Source organism: Poecilia formosa, unplaced genomic scaffold, assembly GCF_000485575.1.
Source record: "Poecilia formosa unplaced genomic scaffold, Poecilia_formosa-5.1.2 Scaffold49, whole genome shotgun sequence".
Lineage (NCBI taxonomy): Eukaryota > Metazoa > Chordata > Actinopteri > Cyprinodontiformes > Poeciliidae > Poecilia > Poecilia formosa.
Window position 1 is genome coordinate 883,736 of NW_006799988.1, and position 22,077 is coordinate 905,812.

At 38.9% G+C, this 22,077-nt stretch overlaps 6 protein-coding genes across 6 annotated transcripts; 2 read left to right on the forward strand and 4 right to left on the reverse strand.

The window, feature by feature from the left end:
* Positions 1-188: 188 nt before the first annotated feature.
* Positions 189-3,993, reverse strand: LOC103138358 (uncharacterized). The gene is made up of 6 exons (XM_007552517.2): positions 3,821-3,993; positions 3,193-3,252; positions 2,638-3,077; positions 1,303-1,378; positions 1,131-1,226; positions 189-829 (listed from the first exon to the last, which is right to left on the reverse strand). Exons 1-6 carry the CDS (start codon positions 3,877-3,879, stop codon positions 433-435), a joined length of 1,128 nt encoding a protein of 375 aa, XP_007552579.1. The 5' UTR covers positions 3,880-3,993; the 3' UTR covers positions 189-432.
* An 835-nt stretch (positions 3,994-4,828) lies between these two features.
* Positions 4,829-8,812, forward strand: LOC103138359 (UDP-glucuronosyltransferase 1-1-like). Its single transcript, XM_007552518.2, has 9 exons — positions 4,829-5,628; positions 6,036-6,099; positions 6,822-6,970; positions 7,188-7,315; positions 7,448-7,541; positions 7,642-7,767; positions 8,038-8,125; positions 8,222-8,441; positions 8,522-8,812. The coding sequence occupies exons 1-9, from the start codon at positions 5,107-5,109 to the stop codon at positions 8,790-8,792; spliced, it is 1,662 nt and encodes a 553-aa protein (XP_007552580.1). The 5' UTR covers positions 4,829-5,106; the 3' UTR covers positions 8,793-8,812.
* An 89-nt stretch (positions 8,813-8,901) lies between these two features.
* Positions 8,902-11,380, reverse strand: ndufb3 (NADH:ubiquinone oxidoreductase subunit B3). Its single transcript, XM_007552519.2, has 3 exons — positions 11,241-11,380; positions 10,329-10,457; positions 8,902-9,141 (listed from the first exon to the last, which is right to left on the reverse strand). The coding sequence occupies exons 1-3, from the start codon at positions 11,363-11,365 to the stop codon at positions 8,991-8,993; spliced, it is 405 nt and encodes a 134-aa protein (XP_007552581.1). The 5' UTR covers positions 11,366-11,380; the 3' UTR covers positions 8,902-8,990.
* A 248-nt stretch (positions 11,381-11,628) lies between these two features.
* On the reverse strand, positions 11,629-15,326 carry pecr (peroxisomal trans-2-enoyl-CoA reductase). Its single transcript, XM_007552520.2, has 8 exons — positions 14,571-15,326; positions 14,073-14,206; positions 13,816-13,981; positions 13,215-13,296; positions 13,029-13,125; positions 12,845-12,955; positions 12,454-12,565; positions 11,629-12,343 (listed from the first exon to the last, which is right to left on the reverse strand). Exons 1-8 carry the CDS (start codon positions 14,680-14,682, stop codon positions 12,261-12,263), a joined length of 897 nt encoding a protein of 298 aa, XP_007552582.1. The 5' UTR covers positions 14,683-15,326; the 3' UTR covers positions 11,629-12,260.
* Positions 15,327-15,576: 250 nt separating this feature from the next.
* Positions 15,577-18,446, reverse strand: rpl37a (ribosomal protein L37a). The gene is made up of 4 exons (XM_007552521.2): positions 18,343-18,446; positions 17,589-17,717; positions 17,370-17,452; positions 15,577-15,738 (listed from the first exon to the last, which is right to left on the reverse strand). The coding sequence occupies exons 1-4, from the start codon at positions 18,343-18,345 to the stop codon at positions 15,675-15,677; spliced, it is 279 nt and encodes a 92-aa protein (XP_007552583.1). The 5' UTR covers positions 18,346-18,446; the 3' UTR covers positions 15,577-15,674.
* Positions 18,447-18,608: 162 nt separating this feature from the next.
* On the forward strand, positions 18,609-22,076 carry cfap410 (cilia and flagella associated protein 410). Its single transcript, XM_007552522.2, has 7 exons — positions 18,609-18,847; positions 18,975-18,993; positions 19,099-19,145; positions 19,437-19,666; positions 20,116-20,266; positions 20,349-20,445; positions 21,618-22,076. The coding sequence occupies exons 1-7, from the start codon at positions 18,771-18,773 to the stop codon at positions 21,777-21,779; spliced, it is 783 nt and encodes a 260-aa protein (XP_007552584.1). The 5' UTR covers positions 18,609-18,770; the 3' UTR covers positions 21,780-22,076.
* The last annotated feature ends 1 nt before the right edge of the window (position 22,077 follows it).

Here is a 22,077-nt window from a genome sequence, read left to right on the forward strand (position 1 = left end):
ACCTTGTTTGTGGTGTACCTAATTTTGAGGTCACAGCTTGTAAAGATGTGTGAAGTCTTAAAATGAATTATCTATTGCATCAGCAAGTAATCTTAGGCTGAATTTAACAAGTAAGATTTTTTTTTTTTTCGTCGGCAATAAATGTGGCAGGTGTTGCACTACAGAGACAGATGCAAAAGATAAACTGGTAAAAATGTTTAAATACATTTATTCACAGTTAAGTTGCATGGGGATTTCAATTTAATAAATTTTTAGCAAAAACACAAACAAACAAACAGATGAACGTGAACATCTATGGAACTGCAACAATACTTTAAGGAAAACAAATCCAACAGAATTAGAGTAGTGAATTCAAACAACTCTTCAAAAAGAGTTAAAATAATCAGAGGCCCTCTGCTTCGATAAAGACGGACGCCTCTGACCGTGTTGTTGTTAGGATGTTTCTCTGATTATCACGCTGCTGCTCCCCCGCAGCTGAACGAGAAGATCTCTGAACTCGCACGTCTTCTTCGGTGCTCTCCTTGGGGCGCGGACGTCTGCTGATGCTGGGGCCTTCGGGGCCGCTGATGACGGAACGAATTCTGTCACACCGTCCTCAGCACAACCCTCCGTTTCTGGACTTATTTGATCTCTGGTGTCGCTGACGCTGCTCAAACTCCTGATCGGGTTGTCGACCATGGCTTTTGTTTTTGTGTGCTGGTGCAGACTGTTGTTTTGGAGACGCTGCTGCTTAGCAACGCGGGAACCTTGAGAACTACCCCTCCTCTTCCTCCTCTTCTTCTTCTTCTTCTTCTGATTTTCTGCCATGGAATTGGCCCGTCTCAGGTTCCTGGCACGGATGGAATATCACATATGAAGCTTTTTTACCCAATGGTGTATAATTGCTATATCTAAAAAAAAAAAATAAAAAAATAAAAATTTCTCTGCTTGAAAAGTCAAAAATGTTCAACTTTTGAAATTCTTCCACACTTTGTTTTTTACAGAAAATTTCTGAGGTTTTTTTTCTAGCAAATTTAAAATTTTTAAACATTTTCTTTGTTCTTTCTAGATTTACGTACAATGACCCTAATACGTCATTGTTGTTTTACATGAAAATAACAAAACTGTAAAAAAGTAAGCACACAGTTTACCTCTTGAGGAAAATGTGCGGCCTCGAACAGGGTGAGGATTGCTCTCCTCGTCTCACAACGACTCCATCATCCAGCTGAATGTGACTTAACAACCTCCTGTCAGCACACACGTAATATAAGCATCCATGTGAAAAGCAGCAGCTGTTATTAAACACACCTTCAGGTATCTTACCGTCTGGCATCAGGTTGTCCTTTAGGCTTCCATCTTTTCATCAGGACCCATTGGTCACAGGTCAGAGACTTGGGATCTGGAAGACAAACCAGACCGTAAGAGTCCATGTGAGATGAGGGATTAGATATTTCTTATTCCAGTGGCTTTCTTTAAAAGTTTATGAGGAATAACAGCTTTTTTGAGAATAAATGTAGAACAGAGGATGAGGTAAACCATGTCCATAGCTATTCAGATAAATAACGGTGTACACTAGGGCTGAAACAATTAATTGTGATTAATTTATCATTGTAATAATTGTCAACAAATTTAGTAATCAATTAATCGCTTCCCGGATTACACAGACTCAGAAAAAGGAGATTTACTGAAAGAAACAAGACATTCAAGCAATAATCCAGCCAGAACTGCACAATATACATGTACATTTTACACTTAAGATAAAAAATACCTGTCTGTAAATATGTGGCAGTGTTCACTTCACCTGGTTCAAATTCACTAGAGGAATGCTTTGCTTCATTTTAATTTTAAGAAATTGGCTTATTTGTTTATTTTCATTTTTTTAATATATATTTCTAATATTGTGTAAAAATAAAAAGGCATAAGTGGTTAAATTAAAAAAAACTTTAGAATGTGGTAACTTTTTAAAATCAGATTAATTACCAGCTTAATTAATAGATTCATCAATAACTCAAATAATTGTTGAACGCAGCCCTACTGAATAGGCACAACGTTATGACCAATACTGATCATCTTTTCGACCAGGAAATGAATTTATTAGAAATAAAGCAATTGTACGAGCATGAGGATGTGAGCGAGTCTGACGAAACGACCTGATGCATTGTGGGAAGAGTGTAAGAAGGCGGCGACAGCATGACGCTTTGGGGGATGTTGTTCTGCTTGGAAATGTTTTCCAGGAATTATTGGAGGTTATGAATGAACGAATATACTCTATTAATCCCCAGAGGGGAAAGTCACATTTCAGTAAATGATTATGATTATGTAAATCATGTCATGGAAACGGTTTCCCTCCCTAATTTCAGGAAACGCTTCTCTAATCTAATCTAAGATAAAGTATTAAACATACATTTCACTAAGCTCGCATTTCTGTATTAAAATATTGCAATGATTTCATTGATCTGGTGTAATATTCAAATTTTAAATGTCACATTTTCACTAAATGTAAGTAGATCATCATTAAAAAAAAATAAAAAACCTCTGTATCAGTGATAGACTCCCTATACTTTAAACCATTAATGCATTCCTATTTTCTCATCCACGATTTTTTACACCATATTTTACTTTTTAATTTCTCTTAGCACAGGACTTGTATGAACTAACCATTATCTAGAAGTTTGCTTCTGATCGGCGTCTTCAACCTTTTAGCCTTCTCATAGAGCTTATGGCAAGCTGAGCAAACGTCATTGTAAAGCTGGTCTCTGTAATCACAGCACAGAGCGGACGGACCTGAAACTATGCTGCTGTTGCTGCTTTCAGAGCCACTTTCATCATTTGACTTATCCAGTCCATAACTGAGTATGCCAACAGCCTCCCTCGCGGCCCCTTCCTTGGCAAAAGGATTGCTGGTGATGAGGTCGATGATGTCACTTCCCTCGCTCTCATCTGCGTGGGTCTCCTCCAACCGCGGCTTTCCTCTCTGGCTCCTACGGAGAGGCCGAGCGACGTCTTTGTCTGATGCAGGACTTTTCTGGGGGAACTTCAGTCTGGAGGATCGTCGGAGAGACATGGGCGTCATCCAATTCAGGGTGTACTCAAATGATCTGTGGAAGAGCAAAAGAAATTGATTACAAGGGTACACGTTATGCTGTTCCCTGTGGACGAGCAATCAAAAATAAGGACTTTTATGCGTTTCCTTTCAAAATCCTATGAGCTCACCTGTAGTATTCGACTTTTATGGACAGTGAGTGAGATACATCAAAGTCAATTGTATCATACCTGCAACATTTGGAGACAAAAAATAATAATAATCACGACAGATATAGAAATATTACAGCTGCAGATTAACTAAAACATGGTGTTCCTTTCCCTCATTGTTGACATCACATCAATAATAGGCAACCTGTGAAATTTAGTTTTCAGAGAAGATCAATGTTTTCTTCACTAAATATTTACTCTTGATATGTTATGATACTGAATGAAAATACAATTCACAACCTGCAACGTCCAAGTTACGTCAGATTTTAGGATACATTTTTGGCAGGTAAATGTATTGTAATCCAATGAACGATTAACAGGCGGATCAGTAGCTAAACAGTGTGAAATTAACTTATATTATAGAACGACAAAAAATAGAACGACAAAAAATAAAACGACAAAAGCTAAGCGAGGCCTGTAAAGACCCGTGTCTTGATCGAAAAAGTTCAAATCCTGGCGAAAATTAACACTTTTGTTCAGCTAAAGTTTGAACCAACGGGGAAACCAAGCTAGGCTAAAAACAAACAGAACATTCAGAGCGCCAGGTTCGCCGCTCTCTACTGAAACCGTGTTCAGATTTTAAACTCACGTCGGCTCACTTCCCTCACAGTTTTCATCTTCAGACATGCTCCTAGCTGCTTCATTCATCTACTAAAACTAGAGGAAGATTACCGCGCTTACACATCGGCTCGCGCTGGGATTTGCGGCTCTCGGACGTCATCAGCTAGGAGTCGGAGGAAAGGTGCGCGCGGCGGTCCATGGAACTCTGATGAGCCAATCACGAGCCAGCACTTCTATCCAGACTTCCTCTACGGCAGAGAAGAATTATATTACAGCGCCACCTGCTGGCCATGAGCGGTAGCGATGAAGTAATTTCATATTTTTAAGAAGGATTTAAGAATTTTAAACATATTTCTCTGCTCCTAACTGGGTCATTGTTTTTAAGCTATCTTATATTTCACATTTGTCAATCGCCACATTTCTGTCTCTACCTATATTGCATGACTCCAAAATATAGATTATTTTTCTAATATTAGAATTTTAAGTTTCCTTAGTTCAAGCTGACTTCCCCTACTATTCGTGCTTCTATGTAGAGCTTTTTGGCCACATTTTAACTTCATGATTAAATTAATTCAAAATTCTTCAATAATTGCTTCTTTATCATTATAATATTGTACTACATTGGTAGTAGTTGTAGTAGCTGTATGTCGATTTTGTAAATGATCAATAGAATAATAAATTGACTAAAGGCAATTCTAATTACATTTTCTAAAACTAAAATCAATATTTTGAAGATCTTTCAGTCATTCACAGATTTCTATATATAAATAAATTTGCACTTTGAAGATTTGACCTTATGTCTAGATCCTATCACCATAGAAACAAAATTAAAGTTGGGGGAAAAATGCTCAGGTTGCTCTTACGAATGGTCACCAACATGTTTGTTTCCCAACATGCTGTAACACAATGAGAGGAAAGGCCGAACACCGACTTGGCCCAGTATCAGTGGTGCAAATTCCACAACTTTTTCCCCGACTGAGATTACTGAAGTTTGTATAAACACTCATGAATCCCGTTATTGACGCCCGCTGAACTTTACCTCAGTTCTTTGACTGACAAAACATCAGCAACAGGAGAAATGTAATCACTTAGTAACTACAGCCTAAAGAATCAACAGTCTGACCTCTGACTACACTAATCTGAGATAATTGCTATTCTTTTGTTAAGGACTTTGAACACATGTAACTCTACCTCCTAGAGGAGCTCCGGCAGGAAGAGGAGTGAAAAGTTCACACTTGTTTTCAAAGGAGAGCAAAAAGGGTTTTGTTGTTTTTCTTGTTTCATTGGCGATACGTGAAGAAGGAAGGACGAAGAATGAGGAAAGCATATTTTTTGGTATTATTCCTCCTGAGCATGGCTGTAGAGGGAAGAGGTGCTGCAGGGAAAGTAAAGGACTCTGCAGAGACTCCCAAGCTTGTCAAGGCAAGCAAAGTCAAAGAAACCGCCACCATTCCTGAAAAAAGCGGCTCTTCTTCAGGATTTCTAGGTAACCTGCTGGTGGTGCCTATGGATGGGAGTCACTGGGTGGGCATAAAAGCCATCGCACAAGAAATGGGTCGGCGTGGACACAGGGTCACCGTGGTGATTCCGGAGATCAGCATACGGATGGGTCCGGGGAAATACTATGACACAATCACCTATCCTGTTCCCTACGACCGGGACTACATGGATTCTGTGATGACCTCGCACAAGGACATCTTGGAGAAATCGTCGCAGCCTTTCATGGAGAAGATGAAGAAGATGTTCAGTCAGATCCAGAAAATTACAAACCTTCTTCACACCACGGCAGAGAGTCTTCTGTTCAACGCCAGCCTCATTTCTCATCTGGCACAGCAGGTGAGTGAACGTACGACACGGGGACAGATTTTTAGATTATGCACAAAATATATGGTTTTTGCTTAAGTTTTATCAAGTAAGCTGCCTGAACTACCCTCTGAAAATGCAGTGTAGACATTTTCAAGGAATATTTCCGTATGCTGCTTGGGATTCCTTGTTTTAACGGTGGTATTTTTATTTGTTTTTACCTATTTATTTTCTATTATTTATTTTCTATTAAATTTTTTAGGCATTTCCTAAAATAATATCAGGATACAACGCCCAAAACTTATTGACCTATCAATTTATTGTGTCTCAAATTCATCAGAAACCACAAACTTCAATTAATTTTATTTTATTTTATGTAAAAATCCAACACAAGGTACTGAGTATTTTTCTCCTCTCCTTCTGTCTCAATTCCTTCATAGAATTTCGATGCAGTCCTGACTGACCCAATGGTCCCAACGGGCCTGATTGTTGCTCACAAATTAGGTAAATTACCCCTCTTTGGATTATGTGGTGGGTTTGTTCTTCTATGCAACGGGTCACACATGTTTTAACAAGTTCCACATCAGGACAAACTGCATTCCTAATGAAACTCCACTTGAACTAACATGAAATCACACACCTGCGCGCCGACATAAAGAGGTAGCTGAGGATTCTAACAGGCACCTAAACTTTTCAAATGCAAGTTACGGTTCAAAAAATTCCTAATAATAACCCTCCATCTTTCTTTCTGTACCTAATGAAAGTAAATTATTTTCTTCACAATTAATGGATTAGATGACTTAAACCAGAATATTATGTAAAAGTCCACTGGTTTCAGTTACTCAATCACCAAGTGAGACACATTATATAGATTAGTTAAATAAAGACTCATGTTTTAGCTCCTTTATTTCTCTTAAGCATGATGAGTTTCTGCTATCAGCCAATAAAAACACAACATTTAAGATGAGAATATTACTTCAGATCAAAAAAATTCAATAACATAAACGTGGACTTAATGAAAAGTATGTTTAAAACCTGCTTAAAAGTTATTTTCTGAAGGTATGCTTTAAAATCTGTACTTTAATATGTAATCTCTACTATCGTATTATTATAATTAACATTATTTAAGTCCCCTGTGGGATCAATAAAGTATTGAATTGAAATAGTCCCATTTTCTTCTGTGAGCCAGTGGTTTATGAGTCGTGTGTACCCTAAATCACTTCCAGGTCTCCCCACCATTAACTTACTGCGGGGGGTTCCCTGCTCTCTGGATATGAAGGCTTCAGGCTGTCCCTCCCCACCTTCCTTTGTGCCTCGATTCTTCACCGGATACACAGACAGGATGAACTTTAAGGAACGCGTCATTAACACTTTGGTAAGTACAGCTAATGGAAAATAAAAGATGGCTGCTCTAGCTTTGAATCAAAACGTTTAGTATAACTTTTTAATGGGTACAGAAATGTACCCATTAAAAAAGCTTTGTGTCAACTCTGAGTGATCAAAAAACAAAACAACATAGTTTTTCATTTTGATTTTGCAATGCCAGGGTTTGTACACCATAGCCATGGTCCTGCTTCGTTTCTGACCCACAGGTGGCGTTACTGGAGCCGTTGTTTTGCCGGCTGATGTTCTGGCACTTTGACCAAATAGCCTATGACTTCCTGGAAGAGAAGGTGAGCGTGGCAGAGCTATTTGCCGAGTCCGCTATCTGGCTTCTCAGGTAGGATGTTGCAAGATTATTTTTCTACCTTATTTTTAGATAAGGTCATCCTTCCCTGAGGCCTAAAGACTTAGGCAACAATGAAGAAATGTGTGTTAAGTTAGAATTTTCTTGTGATTCTGTTCACACAAGGATTGACTTTACACTGGAGTTTCCCCGCCCTCTCATGCCCAATGTTATCCTGGTCGGTGGGATCAATTGTAAAGTGAGGAACCCTCTTCCTGAAGTGAGACATTTTTACCAAATCTCAAACTTTTTCTGACGTTCCTCCTTAATGCCTCTGGGTGAGAAGAAACGTTAAGAAGCTCTGATGTGTGTGTTTTCAGGATTTGGCGTCGTGGTTATCAGGCGAGCATGGGTTTGTGGTGTTCACTCTGGGCACCATGGTTTCAGAGATGCCAGATTACATCACTTCTACCTTCCTGGATGCCTTCAGCCAGATTCCACAGAAGGTACAGGGACACTAGTGGATAACAATATAAAGTCATCCGGTACCTTGTAAGCCACTTATATTCCTTAAATATGCTCATATTGTTTTGTCACATTGCCATTTAAAGAGCCAGACAAAGCGCAAAACTGTGAAGTAAATGGAAAAAGAAATAAAAAAAAAACATGATTTACAACATTACAAATAATTGAAAGTGATCTATTTGAGTCCAGCTAAATGTAAGTATGTAATCTCAAGGTTTCCAAACTAAAAGCTTTATTAACACTTCTGATAGGTCATATGGAGGTACACTGGCAAGTTTCCATCCAGAATCCCAGATAACGTGAAGATAATGAAATGGGTGCCTCAGAACGACCTGTTAGGTAGTAAATCTATCTAAAACCTCTAGGAGGACGACATATCACTGCTCAGACATATGAAACATCTAATGTTGTAAATAAATTGATGTCTTTTGAAAGCTCATCCTGGAGTTCGAGCTTTCATCACTCATGCTGGCTCACACGGGACATTTGAGGGCTTGTGTCACGGTGTTCCCATGGTTTTGGTACCACTGGCCGCAGAGCAGCCCGACAACGCACAGAAGATAGCGAGCAGAGGAGCCGGAATCGTACTGGATATCACCTCTGTCACCACGGAAACCCTGCTGAAGGGGCTGAACGAGGTCATCAATGACCCCAGGTAGGAGGCGGCGCAGCTGAAACATTCCTCTCTTTCAGCTGTGAGTTCATCCTGTTCCATCCCTGTGTGTGTGCGCTCAGGTACAAAGAGAACATCCAGAAGCTTTCGGCTCTTCACAACGACCGGCCGATCGACCCTCTGGATCTGTCAGTGTTCTGGACTGAATTTGTGATGCAACATAAAGGAGCGAAACACCTCAGACCTGCTTTCCATGACCTGTACTGGTTCCAGTACTACAGCCTGGACGTCATGGCCGTACTAGCTACAGTGCTGCTGGTTTTTGTGGCACTGACATTTAAATGTCTGAAGCTCTGCCTCAGAAAACTGAGCAGGAAGAAGAAACAAGAATAGTTGGTGTTGCAGATTCTCCGTTTCCACCCTTATCAGTGTGAGGAAAGGAAGTTTTAAAAACGTGGTAAAAATCCTGATTTTAAAACACCATAAAGAATAAAAATAAATCTATGGAGGGGATCAAAAGAAGCTTTATTAAACTGAAAATACAGATCATCATAAAATCAAATTACATAATGCTGGCTCCAAGGAGGAGAATCAGTGTCCTCCTTTCTTTGGGGGAAACATGGTGTACTCTATTGCCAGAGCAACAGTGAACGCAGCGAAGCCCCATTTAAATCCTCGGAACAGAACTTCCGACAGAGTGACCGCGCGCGCGAAACCGCCCGAATACCTCCATGCCTCGTTGCTGCAGGAGGACAGAGACGGAAGGGAGAAGACAGTCAGACATCATCTTAGATACAAACAAAACGTTGTTAGAGTGCCAGATTTATCCAGCATAAAAATCAGACTTTGATAAATTGATTGGAAACTTTGTTAAGCTGCAATAATATAGTTACATAAACCTTAAAGTGATAGTTTATTAAAACAACGTTTGACTCAGTTTTGACATTGAGGTTTCTTTGGTGGGAGTCACTCAGCATCCTGTATTATGATTTGCAAATATTTGCCAACTCTGCCTCACATATCCATCAGACATTAGCTGAATTTACATTACAAATGTGCAGAAAAATGTCAATAGTCATAGACATGTCTAATTTTGATATGGTCAAAACCCACCTGATTCTAGCACCAGAACCTTTTTTTTTTAATTGAAAATCAAGTTTTGTTGAAATTGGCATGTTGCCATTAAGCAAATTTATTTTCAAAATGTCAAATTGTGCAATTATATGGTCAACGGAAATGCAGCGTGGGAGAACATCTTTTGTTCACAGCCTCCTACAGCTGACTCACAATATGTCCTGTACAATTTAGCTCTGGACTTTGAGTAGGACATTCCCAACCTTGCCTGTTTGCCTCTGTCATCTTCCTCAAAGTTTTGCCTGAGAGGAAGGTTCAGTGAAAAAAATAAATAAATAAATAAAAAAAATCAAATATACCAGATTAAATAGTCCTGTCAGGACAAATTTGAAGACCAATTCTGTCTTGAATTCATTTAATGTACTAAAGTTGGCCTGTAGTAACATACAGGTTATGGGTTATGGGATATGGGTTGTAGCAACAACCCATATCTCGGGTTGTTACTACAACCTGAGATATGACCTGTAGTAACATACTACAGGCCAACTTTAGTACATTAAATGAATTCAAGATATTTTAAGGCCTTAATTTAGAAATAGCAACTTAAGACTTTCTAAGGATGCACAGATGCCCTGTTATTTCTGTTTAATCAGATTCAACGCAATCAATGGCAGGTGTAAACACAAGATAACTTAATGCTGAAACTGAATCAAAAGTTGCTTTATAATATTAGTTTAAACATTCACTGGGATGTTGAAACTTTTTATTTTTCATATTTGTTCCTTTAAGTTGTTGAACTGCAATTAACTTACTTACATCCCTCAGACATTTTTACATGTGTGTAGAGATACTGACCGTGCCCACGGGTCTTTGAGGCCCCTGGCTGCCAATCGCTGCTGCGTGAACTCCAGCGGGGTTCCTTCCACCTTCCACTGCCGCCAGTCCGGCATGGACATCTTGCTGTGGCCGTGATCACCTCCCATGCTGAAAGCAAAAATGTTTCTCAGTTCTCATCTTGTTGGTGCTTCAAATGCTCTTTGTGTTCTCCTTTCATAAAATAAATAAACTCTCCGGTTGTAAATGTGTTTGGTACAATTCACTGTAAATAAGATAAATAATGAAAACAAGCAGAAGAAATCTTCACAAACATGGTTAAAATGCTAAGTTTATACGTGTTTTGTTTTTGTGCTCTTCTATGACAGCAGCTGTATCACGTTTACAAATTTCATTATGTTCTTTAGAAACTCTTCTATTGTGACGTTCTTCCAAAACATAATTTATGAAGATGCCTTTTATGCTTTTTCATCTGTTTTAGGGAAGCTTAAAATGTACGTGAATAAAACAAATTAAATTACAGTTTGAATTATTTTCCTTTTCACTTAATTTTGTGTATTATAACACCAGTGTTAATCTGCCCATATTATAGATGCTACAGCTTTTTAGCAGAAAAGTTGAAAAGAAGCCATTTTAATGATACAACAGGAACCATAACTGTAATATATCAAAGCACAAAGATGTCAGTATACTACACACTTATCTACTTTTATTTATTTCTTTAGAAAAAACAATAGCTGTACTCTTTCTGAAGAAAGTCGGTGATTTCTCAGTTAGCACGCTAGCTAGAGTAGCCTATGATATCACAAATTCACTCCAAGACCTGTTTTAGCTCACTGCCTTGTTTGCGGTAATAATATGGAACCACAACCCGAGATATGGCAATAGAAATATCTATATAATGTAAAGCTTAAAAAATATAAATAGAAGTACCTGAACGGTTTGTTGTGACCTCTGCTGTTGAAATGAAGACTGCGACAATCAGCGGCACTTGACGGCAGAATTACGGCGAAGTGTTGGGGACAAAAAAACCCAACGTTTTCATAAAGCGCGAGCATACGTATAACATAATATGTTATTAGGTTTACATTTATTTACTGGAATAATAAATATTTTGCTTATGTAAAAAATAAAGTTGACCTTCATTAGAGTATACTCCACCAAAGATATGTCGATGTTACTTGGTTACCAACGTAGTATGAACTTATGTCCTCATATTCACTGTTCTTGTTTAGGATAAAATAAGTAGTAAAATTCTTAAGATTCATGATTTAACACACAAATATAGATTTTGTTGTACACATATTACACATATTAAAAATCCCTCCATATAGTTAGCTTTCACTACCACATGTAAATATACCATAACAATCCAACTAACACAAATTGATGATGAAGTCAAGCTGAAATACAGATGAAATTGATATAATTGATGAATGTATGGACACAGCTTAGAAAAGTGAATAAACAAGTAAATCAGGAAATTACAACATTTTTCCTTCCTCTTCCCATCCTTATCCAGACCATAAAAATACAAAACTACTTATATTACAGACTTTTACTAATTTTTAGTCTCAGGCAAAAGTGCAGACTACCCATATTTTATTGTTTACATTTTTCAATCTCTTAGTGTTTAGCACTTTTTAAGTGACTAAACTTCCATTTGTAAAGCACTTGTGTGTTAAGTAAAAAGAAGTATGGTATTACCTTCAAAATAGCTGAAAAATGCTAATAATTAAAATATTTTAGCATCGAATTCATCTATCCCAACAAAAAGTTACACATACGTTGTTACTTCATTATATACAAATTTGCACACAATTTCCACTATAAACCACACTCCACATATACACATTAGGTTCGATCATTAAGGGTCTGGTGTTTTACCACTGTGGCTGTACTTCTGAGGTACTTGCCATCTAACCATTTGCTGTTTGCATGTTCTAGAATGTATTAAAGTTTGCTTTGTGTCTTGAGCAGTTCCTTCAGAGCGTCCAGGTTTTCCCCCTGTGGAGCTTCAGGCCATGAGCTGTGCTCTGCACACAAAACACACAGAAACAATCAGCTCACTATAAAGTGCAGGGTATAAAGACAACCTTAGAAAGTCGACAATATAAGTGTGGCTGTGATAACCAGCTGGACATACCAGGTATCTCCCACAGGGCGTGATAAAGGCTCTGTCCTGCATCCACTCTCAGGGTAGCCCCAGAAATGTACGAGGCACCGGGAGACAGCAGGAAACATACAGCAGAGGAGATCTGAGCAAAGAAAAGTAGATTTTCATAGCTTTAAATGTCTTATAATTAAATATTTCTGCACATTAATTTAAATACATTGTACCATGGGTGTTTTTTTTTTGTTTGTTTTTTTTAACAAGAATCATGAGTTATAATACAAACTTTCTGGGCTGATTAATATTTCTGTCTTCAATTAGCAGTTTCATTGGATTATTCGTACCTTCCAGCAATCTTTGACACATGTCTTTACCCTAAGCAATAGGTGTTGACGATTGTGGTTGTATTTTAAAAAGTACACACCTCTTCTGGCAGTCCTAGTCTCTTTGCAGGGCTAAGTGGGATGGACATCTTGAAGAGGTGAGGTCCAAGTTCCTTATAGTTCTCCATTGCAGTTTTGGAGAATATTGTTCCCTTAAGCCAAACAAATACCCCAGTTACTGCAGCACAGAAACATAGACTCTGATCAGTTCGTAGCGTCACGTACAGGTGCCACAGCGTTGACTCGGATTCCAGAGGATGCCCACTCGATGGCCATCGTCTTGGTTAGGTTATCCACGGCTGACCTCGCTGCTCCTGTGTGCCTGTCAGCGAGAGGCAACGACAGGACGTAGCAGGAAGTGTGCAGAAACTTTTCACATTGTTAGTCAGTTTGTTGGCGAACGCGTCTTACGCCATGCCTGGGAAGCCTTTCCACATGTCAGCGATGATGTTGATGATCACTCCTCCATGCTGCTTCATCCAGGCTGTGTAGACTGAGAGAAGGGACATAGGGCGGTCATGTAGAGAACTCAGTGTCTTGACGCAAGTATTTGTATGCCTTGAACTTTTTCACAAGAAAACAAATGTCTGTCATGGCTGTCAGATTTCAAAAATCTGTTATTCATCTACTTCTCAATTGCATTCTACTCTATCATGGTCCATCACATTTAGGGCTCAAACAATTAATCGGGATGAATTGATTTTTGAAATAATCATCAACTAATTTAGTAAACAATCACGTGTTAACTGGAGTATACAAACTCTAAAAACAGCAAGAAAAATATATACATTTAGCATTTAAGATTTTTTTAAAATACTGCTTTGTCTAAAAGCAGTTCTACATAAAACAGTTCTACATAGAACTATGACACTTTCTACAAGTGTCATAGTTTTGTTTATTTGCATCTATTAATGCTTTTCTAATATTGTATAAAAATGACTCAAGTGATTAGATGAAAAATCTGCAAAATGTTCCAATACTTTTTATCTGAAGGTGCCTGACTTGAACTTACCCTCCTTGCAGCAGTAAAAGGTTCCAGTCAGGTTGGTGTCTATCACAGCCTTCCAGCCTTTGGAGGCTATCTTCTCCACTGGGCTGCTGAACTGACCCCCTCCGTTGTTCACCAGATAGTCTATCCTACCATACCGCTTCAGCACCGAAGACACAAGAGCCTTCACCTGTCACAAAAAAACCCCAAGTCCAGTTAAAGCAGTCACTCGTGCTGCTGAGCAGATGAGTATGCAGAGAGGTCTGAACATGTTCTCTCGCCTCGTCCTCACTGCGGATGTTACAGGGAACCGTGGTGACACTAGCAGGGCTGCTGGGGGGGATCTTCTGCCTCATCTCCTGAGCCGCTGCCTCCAGCCTTTCTGCCTTCCTGCTGGAGATCACCACGCTGCAGCCTGCAGACAGAGCAGCAGCAGGAGGTCAGAGGGGTCACGAGACATGATGATATGAAGCTGATGATCAGCAAGTTACCGCGAGGTCATGACAAGTCCTTATGTTTATGTAAATATGCCTCTGAATCTAAAATTAATTTGCGCCTCTTCTGATGAATAAGACTGTAAAACAAACGTTGTGTTACGTAACAACGGCACTGCACGTGCATTCTTGGACTGATAGGGTACATTCAAGGTTAATTATTACCTAAAAAACATGTATCTGTAGTGTAGTTCATTTGGCGGTGGTCACCAGATAGGTATTGAAAAATCTATTGAGTTTGTTAAAAGTAAATTAACTTTTTTTTTTTTTTTAACATAGTCTCACCTAGCTCGAGCAGCTCCGCAGAGATGGCTTTACCGATCCCGGTCCCTCCGCCGGTCACTATCGCTACTTTGTGATTGAACAAGCCCGGTCGGAAAACACTGGACGCCGCCATACTTGTTTCTACCAGGAGTCAGCTGGAGTGACGGCTCTTACCCGAGTAAAAGCGCCCCCCTGCGGAGACACTCCGTAACCGTCCATTTCGTTTTGAAGACTTTTATGGCTTCGGATGAACTTTTCAAAGGATTTTAAACTGAATGAACATTATTTTTTCATACTAAATGAAGCACAGCAAGCTAATAGTGTCACGATTTGAATATTGTTTTGCAAGCAGTTCACCAAAGTGTGAGAAAGAGCAAAATAGCACAATTAACATTTTCCCCAACATCAGAATCGGTAAACCTGACAGAAAAAGAAAAACGGGGTGAGGTCACTAAAAAGTGAATTTCACTAGGATGTTTTTGAGTTAACTTGTCCTGCCAGATTTCACTAACATTGATCTTTCCCACAAACATGAAATTAGTTAAATTTCTCTTTAGTATACTGCTGATCGATCCCTCCAAACTTCATCATATAAAAAACTAATTCCGTACACTGAAAAACCCTCAACGCTGCAGCATGTAACATTTATAGAAATTGTTTTTCACGTATTTGTTAAAACTGATACTTTGTCGTGACAGTCTCGGAGATAATGTTGAAAAAATACAACTGAACCACAGCCTCTCTGCCAACTTTACCGTTTAGATTTGACAGATTTTAAATTGATCCAGAAGCCTGAGCAGTTAATCTACTAGGGTCTTAATTACACCAGTATTATTGGTTAAAAAAGACTACTGAAGACTAAACCGTCCTTCATTTTCAATCCTGAAAATTGAAATGACAACGTTTCAATTTAAAATCTGCTGTGCTAACACACTTCTTCTTCATAACCAATCAGTGAAGTGTCATTCATGAAGAAGCACCATCACAAGTTTTTCATTAGGACACAAACATTACAAAGACACAAGGATCTCCGCTCCAGACTTTTATTTTTCGATGTTGAGGCCATGTCTAGTTCGGCTGAAATAATAGAAAACAAAGTCCCAAATCCAGCAGCTGTGCTCCTGTTTACTGGTCCTTCAGTTCCTTCAGTCTCCTGATTGCAGACTTGACTGTGACAGCAGACGTTGTGCTGCAAGAAGCAGAAGAGACGAATATTAAGAACGCTGAACATCCCCAGAGTCAAGGTAATGAACGTTATTCAGTTATTCTCCATCAGCGTAAAGAAACGCTGATGCGACTCTGTTGTAGATATTTTTACAGTTTTGCTGTAGAAACTGCTATATTTTGGACATTTTGTACCAACCAGTTTAATTTATACCTAGTTTGGGAATATTTTACCCTGTTTTGGCAACAGCTCATTTAAAATCAATCTACAAGGAGTTGAAGTTATGTGTAACACAAACAATAAGAAACACGAATTGAGGTCAATATCAAATCTAAAAAAAACAAACAAAAACAAAACAATAATTATGTGCCATGATAAAGGCAATGCTTAATCCTATTGGTATAAAACATGGAAGTAAATCGGCATGAAATGGTCACATATGAGTAAGTACTAAGAATTCAGTAAACAAATAAGTGAATTTACAACGATTAAGATGCCAAACAGCAAAAACAACAAAACCAATCACTTAGGGCTGGGTGTAATGGATTTAAACAAATAAAATAAAAATAATAAAAATTCTAAAGAATATGAGATTACAAATGACAATATATTTTCAAACACTAGCTTTTATCTCCATCATTCCTTCCGTGAGAATTTTTAACTACAAGAATAAAGGCAGAAAATGTTTTACAAAAAAAGTTGTTTTGATGAAAAACAAAACTTGCATTAGGATTTGTGAGCAACTCGGTCCGTGTACTTTTCTTAGAAATACACTCATTTATAAAATAATGCCCTGTTCTGATATTAATTTGACGCTGATTAAGATTATACATTTCTTTATAATATGTGGGAAAACATGTGCCAAAGTATAAATTCATAAGATCCTCAACAATTCTCATGTTGATTTTGAGTTGGATTTCTCATAAAATTAATTTATCCTCGTAATATTTTGACTATCATCGCACAAGAGCATTCTTGCAATAGTATGTCTTTGTTGTCGTCATTAAATGAAAAATAGCAAAGTATCATCCTGGCCCTAATATTCCATCGTAGAGTTCACCTGAATTTATAGTCGAAATAAATAGAAGTTGTAAAACACGCTAGTCAAACAAGACTGCGACTTTGGGCGTGAAAACATCTCTACTCTTATGGAAACACAAGTTCATTGGTGAAAACGAAAAAATTCTTGATTTTCCCAAAATGAAATCTGCAAAAACCAAAAATTTAATCAATCAAAAATCGACTCATCGCCTGGTCCTATAATCACTCCTTTATTTATTTTTATTTTTTTCAATAAACGGTCACTCTATAAAGATCATTTTGTCATTTACACAAGTCCGTCCAGCTAAATCCCAGGCTTGGGCGTGCTTTCTGCGCATGAGGTCAGAATTGAGGACGGCGTGTGAATAACAATTTAGTGCCCTTCACATGAGGAATATGAACAACATATGTGATACTGGCATGGCTTTAAAGTCCAAATGCATTCATTTCTTTATCAATCAAAAAAATAGCTATGTTCCATCCTTGACGCCAGTAAACCCAAAAGCCATCTGTTTTAATAACCATCTAAAAGAATCAGAAGTGGCTGTGAGGTTCCAACAAATGACACTTGAGTTAAGACATGCAAAGAGCTGGGGGAGAGAGAAACTACATACTTGTACGTCCAGGCACCACCAGCCACAGTTTTCCTGCAGGACCCACAGTGCCAGATGCCAACAGCCCTCCTCTTCATCTTGGTCTGTGGATAAAGAGTACAATAATGCTGTCAAGTTCTCCAAGTAAAACATCCTCACTTTGTTTCCGTACAATTTATACTGATGCCATCCCAGAGGCGTTTACTTTAACAACCCCCAACTTTCAGTGATTCCACTTACCTTGCCGCAGAAAGAGCAAGTGTATTTAGCATGCTGAGAGATTTCAATCTTCTTCACCATCTTCCTCAGCGACGCGCCATAACGCGTGCCATATTTACCAACAATCCCCACCTTCTTGGTGCGCTTGGCCTGGTGGGGGGGGGGGAGAACCAAACAAAACGATTGTTAGGGAGAAATGTACCATCTTCACTGTGATGAGCAGGGTTCATGCAACTCCTGGGATTATTAGGTAACGCGCATTTTCAGTTCATCCTGTGTAAGTTCGGTACATTGCTATATACAATATATTAGCTTAATACTAGGACCAGAAAAGTCAAAGCACCTGGAAACTGGACTAAACGGGCTACAGTAGTTATTCATACAGGCTAGAAGCCTCTCATAAACGGGCTAACCCACTCATTTAAACGCAGCAATTTCAGACCCGTTTTTATACGGTGACGCGTAATTGAATGTGTTGTTGTACCTCTGAAAAGACGAGGAAGCTATTTTCTAGGGACTGACGTTAAGCTGCCGCTAAATATAATGTAACTAGCCGGCCTGGTTTGATGAGCAAAGCTAAGGCGGTAGCCATTTCTGTGTCAATGGCTCCGAAAAACATCGCGTTTACAGTCGATACAACCACCAAACAAACACAAATAATATTCTGGACAGGCAATCATGATCCCCACAAAACTTCAGCAGGGGCAAAAATATTGATTATACCACTAGAATCATAAGATTGATTCGGATTATGAAAGGAGCAGGCTAGGCTCACCATCGTTTCAGTGGAGACGTAGGTCCAAAGAGGGAGAGGTTAGTGCGCAAGCGCGACTTACTGAAGTTGCTCGAGAGGCATTGTGGGATTTTGAGTGTTTAGACAAGACAAATACTAACTTCACGCTTTTAATATTTACAAAACTAGGGTTGTTTAAAATAATTGACTAAGGCATTTACTAGCATACAAGGTTCACAAAAGAGACTAAATAAATTGCTAAAGTTTTTTTTCTTCTTTTGAGCCGTAGTAACCAAGGACGCGTTGTTGGTAACGCGCATGCGCATTAATGTTAAAGACGCCAGCTTTTCCCTGTGCAGCAGAGTTGAGATGTTTCTACGCTGATGCTGTCATGAAGCAACCTGCGTTGTTTTTAAATATACATTTCATTGACAATATTCCTAATTTTTAGGGCGTGTAGGCGATAGGCAATGAAGCTAACACGGAAACTTGTTCTTGCTAAGGCTAAGGCCTCAGACTTGGAAAGCGTGAAGAAACTAAACTGCTGGTAAGAGCTTAAACTGATCACATCTTTAATTTACACCTTCTTTACATGTTAACACCTGTGTTGGTTAAGATGTACTGGCTCCATGTGTTGAGTCTGTACTAATATTGTGCTACGTGTTGTTTTGCAGGGGATGCAACCTGACTGACGTGAGTAGGCAAAGTTGTGTGGATACCTCAGTAAATTATGTTGATCTTTACATACTTACAAAAATAATCATCTCCATCAAATTGTGTAATTGCATCTCGTTTCAGATTTCCATATTCTCTCAGATGCCCAGCATTGAAGTGTTGACTCTCAGGTTGGTCAAGTAAACTTTGCTTTCTTTCTCCACAATCTTCTTGTTAAAGTTATGAACCAGGCTTTTCTGTTAAATCAACAAAAGTCACTTTAAATATCACTTGTCACATATAAAACAACATATCATGGTCATTTTTAAAGTTAGTTTTACTGTTGTAAATTATTTATTCAAGGTAACATAAGACATAGAGGGACAGATCGGTTCTTTTTGAACACTTCCATTTTCATTTTCTCTCCATCACATGTTCAGAACAATTTATGATTTGCTTACTACAGTACTTTCTCTCTGCAGTGTGAACAACATCTCATCTCTATCTCCCTTGGCTGGCTGTCTGTCTCTGAGTGAACTGTACCTGAGGAGGAACATGATTCCTACACTATCAGAGCTCTGTCATCTGCGTCCGCTGACGCGTCTCCGAGTTCTGTGGTTGGCCGAGAACCCCTGTTGCGGTACCGACCCAAGTCGGTATCGGCTCACCGTACTGCGTTGCCTTCCTCGACTCCAAAAGCTCGACAATCAAGGTGATTTTGTTATGTTTCTGCGCATGACAAAAATACTCTCTGGCAGAGAGCAATTGTAGCCTAGATGTTGTTTTATTTTCTCATAATCTTTGGGATGTACAGTAGCTGGGTCACACACAGTTCCTGCAAAAGTAAAAATAGTCATTGAACTTTTCAACATTTTGTCAGGTTACAACAGAAAACGTCAAGTTATTTTATTGCAAACAAAATGAAAAAGTTTTTGTATCGACCTTTCTCTGCAGTTAATGTTTAAAATTTTTTGTATGTTATGTGTAAATTACACACAGTTGGGCAAAACAATTTCTGTAGGCAGTTGTGGCACACCACACTTTTCAGATTTCGATTTAACTTGCATCTGTAATGTGATAAAAACATTTTTTACCCCATTTTTTCAAAGGTTGCGAACACTTATGCGGGCACTTTCCTTGTCTGACCTTTTGTGTGTTCAGTGGTAACCGAGGAAGAGATCGCGCTCGCTCTAATGGAAGGTGACGAGGTCAGCACACCCACCGGCAACATCCACAACCAGCTTCCCAACAACGGCCTTCCAGATGCAGAGATGGAGAACGATCCACTAAACTACAACATGGAGGAGACCAAGTAGGTTTTGATCACTTTTCACAACAGTTTTAACCTTTACCAATAAAGACGTTTCTGAAATTCTATTTTTTCTTCCTGTCAGCAAAATCAGAGAAGAGCTGGGAATGAAGCCTCTCTCCAGAGACAAATTCTCCTCTCTTTCCTCTCCATCCACCATGGAGAAACCGACGATGAAAAAGGTAGCATCTGCAAGCATCACCCCACTAGAACCTGTTGACTGAAGCCAGGGTTTCTGCAGATTTCACCAATTCAAATTTAAGACTTTTAAAGGCCACTGTGAATTAAAGTTAAGACCTGTATCACACCAGAAATGTACAAAAGAAACAGCCTTAACTACCGTATTGCCAAGCTTTGTGACACAGAATGAATGTAGCCTCATATAGAAATGATCAAACAGCGAAGATGAAGGCCGTCCACCTGGCAATAAATTTGCACTTACACTAGCTTGCATTTTTTAACTAGCTAATTTTTTCCCCTCCTTCCTCTGTCTCCAATATAGCTGGTTTGCTAGCTAGTAGGAGTATATTAGCAGCTAGTTAGCAGTAGCCTCAACCGCTTTGAGTCACAGAGCACAATGAAGCGACTTGAACCCAGACTACATAGAATGTGCGAGTAACACCACAACAAAATGTATGAGTTGTAACATATTTAAAGCCAACTTCTTTTCTAAAAGTCAATTTAAGACATTTTAAGGCCTTGATTTTAGATTGTGAATTTAAGACTTTTTAAGGATGCATGGACACCCAGAAAGCCCGGGAGATTAAAGAGGATGTACCGTGCAAAATTCACTTTGCACTCTTTTTTTAAACTTCCATTTGGGTTCCTACTGCTTCTAAAAAAACACCTAGTGCTAAAAGAAAAAAAAAGAAAAGAAAAACCCCTCACCCAGCCAGTTTTTCATAATGAGTCAATGTTTTTTGGGTGTCTGGAAAACAAGCCGTTTTAAAAATTGCTGTAATTTCTGCTAGAAAAGACAAGTGTTTGGTTGTTGTTGACTTACCATCCAGAAACTACTTGCATTCTTGTTGGTTGTGAAGAAGGCTCCACTTCTGCTTTTCAAAGATGTACAGTTGTATAATTGCACATCTGTTTGTAGTCATTTTCATGATCAAGAGTAAATTTTGAGTTAAGCAGCAGCTTACTTGGATTTAAAGTGACAAGAGGACCTAAAACAACTCATTATGACAGCTCAAAATAGGCAGAACTGACCTGACTAAAGTCTTGTTACTTGGGAGTAATTTTGTGCAAAAAATTTACATATTTTGTATAACATATAGTCCTGTCCTAACCCGATCAGCGAAGCTTATTAAGTCACCGTTAAAGTGAGATGCTGTGCTTTTTTTTTTTCCAGACCCACATCCTTGATGCGGTCCTGCTTCTGCTGAGGGACCTGGATGAAGAGGAGCTCCATGTGGTGCACACTGCCACGCAGAACAGGCTGCAGAACTACACACTAGATTCAGGAGATGGTCAGAGATCATCAGCTCAGAAAACTGCAGAGATCCAGCACTAACTATATCCACAGCATGCACTCAGAACAACGTCCCACTCCCCCCTCTTTTCCCACATCCAGCACCAATCTCAGGATTCTAACCCACACACGCGTCGCCTCCCGGTACCTTCTGCTCGTTTATGTGTACAGTTTCTGATTTCATTTCACTGCCACGTCGCATTTTTGTGGCCCTGGTTTCCCAAATTATTAAGGAATTCTATTGTTCAGCTGCATGACTACACGCCTTGCAAGAACATAAGAATGTATGTTTTGTTTAACGCGCATATCTATTTTGAAATTAAAAATAATGTTCAGCAAT

Excerpts from the sequence above, each read along its gene's own strand:
- LOC103138358 (XM_007552517.2), bottom strand. The coding sequence starts at position 3,879 with ATGAATGAAGCAGCTAGGAGCATGTCTGAAGATGAAAACTGTGAGGGA. Across the intron at positions 3,078-3,192 it reads ATAAAAGTCGAATACTACAG|ATCATTTGAGTACACCCTGA; the intron begins GTGAGCTCATAG and ends GCTCTTCCACAG. Across the intron at positions 1,379-2,637 it reads AAGCAAACTTCTAGATAATG|ATCCCAAGTCTCTGACCTGT; the intron begins GTTAGTTCATAC and ends TTTGTCTTCCAG.
- LOC103138359 (XM_007552518.2), top strand. The coding sequence starts at position 5,107 with ATGAGGAAAGCATATTTTTTGGTATTATTCCTCCTGAGCATGGCTGTA. Across the intron at positions 5,629-6,035 it reads TTTCTCATCTGGCACAGCAG|AATTTCGATGCAGTCCTGAC; the intron begins GTGAGTGAACGT and ends ATTCCTTCATAG. Across the intron at positions 8,126-8,221 it reads GCCTCAGAACGACCTGTTAG|CTCATCCTGGAGTTCGAGCT; the intron begins GTAGTAAATCTA and ends GTCTTTTGAAAG.
- ndufb3 (XM_007552519.2), bottom strand. The coding sequence starts at position 11,365 with ATGCTCGCGCTTTATGAAAACGTTGGGTTTTTTTGTCCCCAACACTTC. Across the intron at positions 10,458-11,240 it reads GGTCACAACAAACCGTTCAG|CATGGGAGGTGATCACGGCC; the intron begins GTACTTCTATTT and ends TTTTGCTTTCAG. Across the intron at positions 9,142-10,328 it reads CTCAAAGACCCGTGGGCACG|CAACGAGGCATGGAGGTATT; the intron begins GTCAGTATCTCT and ends GTCCTCCTGCAG.
- pecr (XM_007552520.2), bottom strand. The coding sequence starts at position 14,682 with ATGGCGGCGTCCAGTGTTTTCCGACCGGGCTTGTTCAATCACAAAGTA. Across the intron at positions 13,297-13,815 it reads CTTTTACTGCTGCAAGGAGG|TCTACACAGCCTGGATGAAG; the intron begins GTAAGTTCAAGT and ends CCCTTCTCTCAG. Across the intron at positions 13,126-13,214 it reads AAAGGCTTCCCAGGCATGGC|GCACACAGGAGCAGCGAGGT; the intron begins GTAAGACGCGTT and ends TCTCGCTGACAG.
- rpl37a (XM_007552521.2), bottom strand. Across the intron at positions 17,453-17,588 it reads CTTGCTCTTTCTGCGGCAAG|ACCAAGATGAAGAGGAGGGC; the intron begins GTAAGTGGAATC and ends CTTTATCCACAG. Across the intron at positions 15,739-17,369 it reads GGTGGTGCCTGGACGTACAA|CACAACGTCTGCTGTCACAG; the intron begins GTATGTAGTTTC and ends TGCTTCTTGCAG.
- cfap410 (XM_007552522.2), top strand. The coding sequence starts at position 18,771 with ATGAAGCTAACACGGAAACTTGTTCTTGCTAAGGCTAAGGCCTCAGAC. Across the intron at positions 19,667-20,115 it reads CCAAAAGCTCGACAATCAAG|TGGTAACCGAGGAAGAGATC; the intron begins GTGATTTTGTTA and ends TTGTGTGTTCAG. Across the intron at positions 20,446-21,617 it reads AGAAACCGACGATGAAAAAG|ACCCACATCCTTGATGCGGT; the intron begins GTAGCATCTGCA and ends TTTTTTTTCCAG.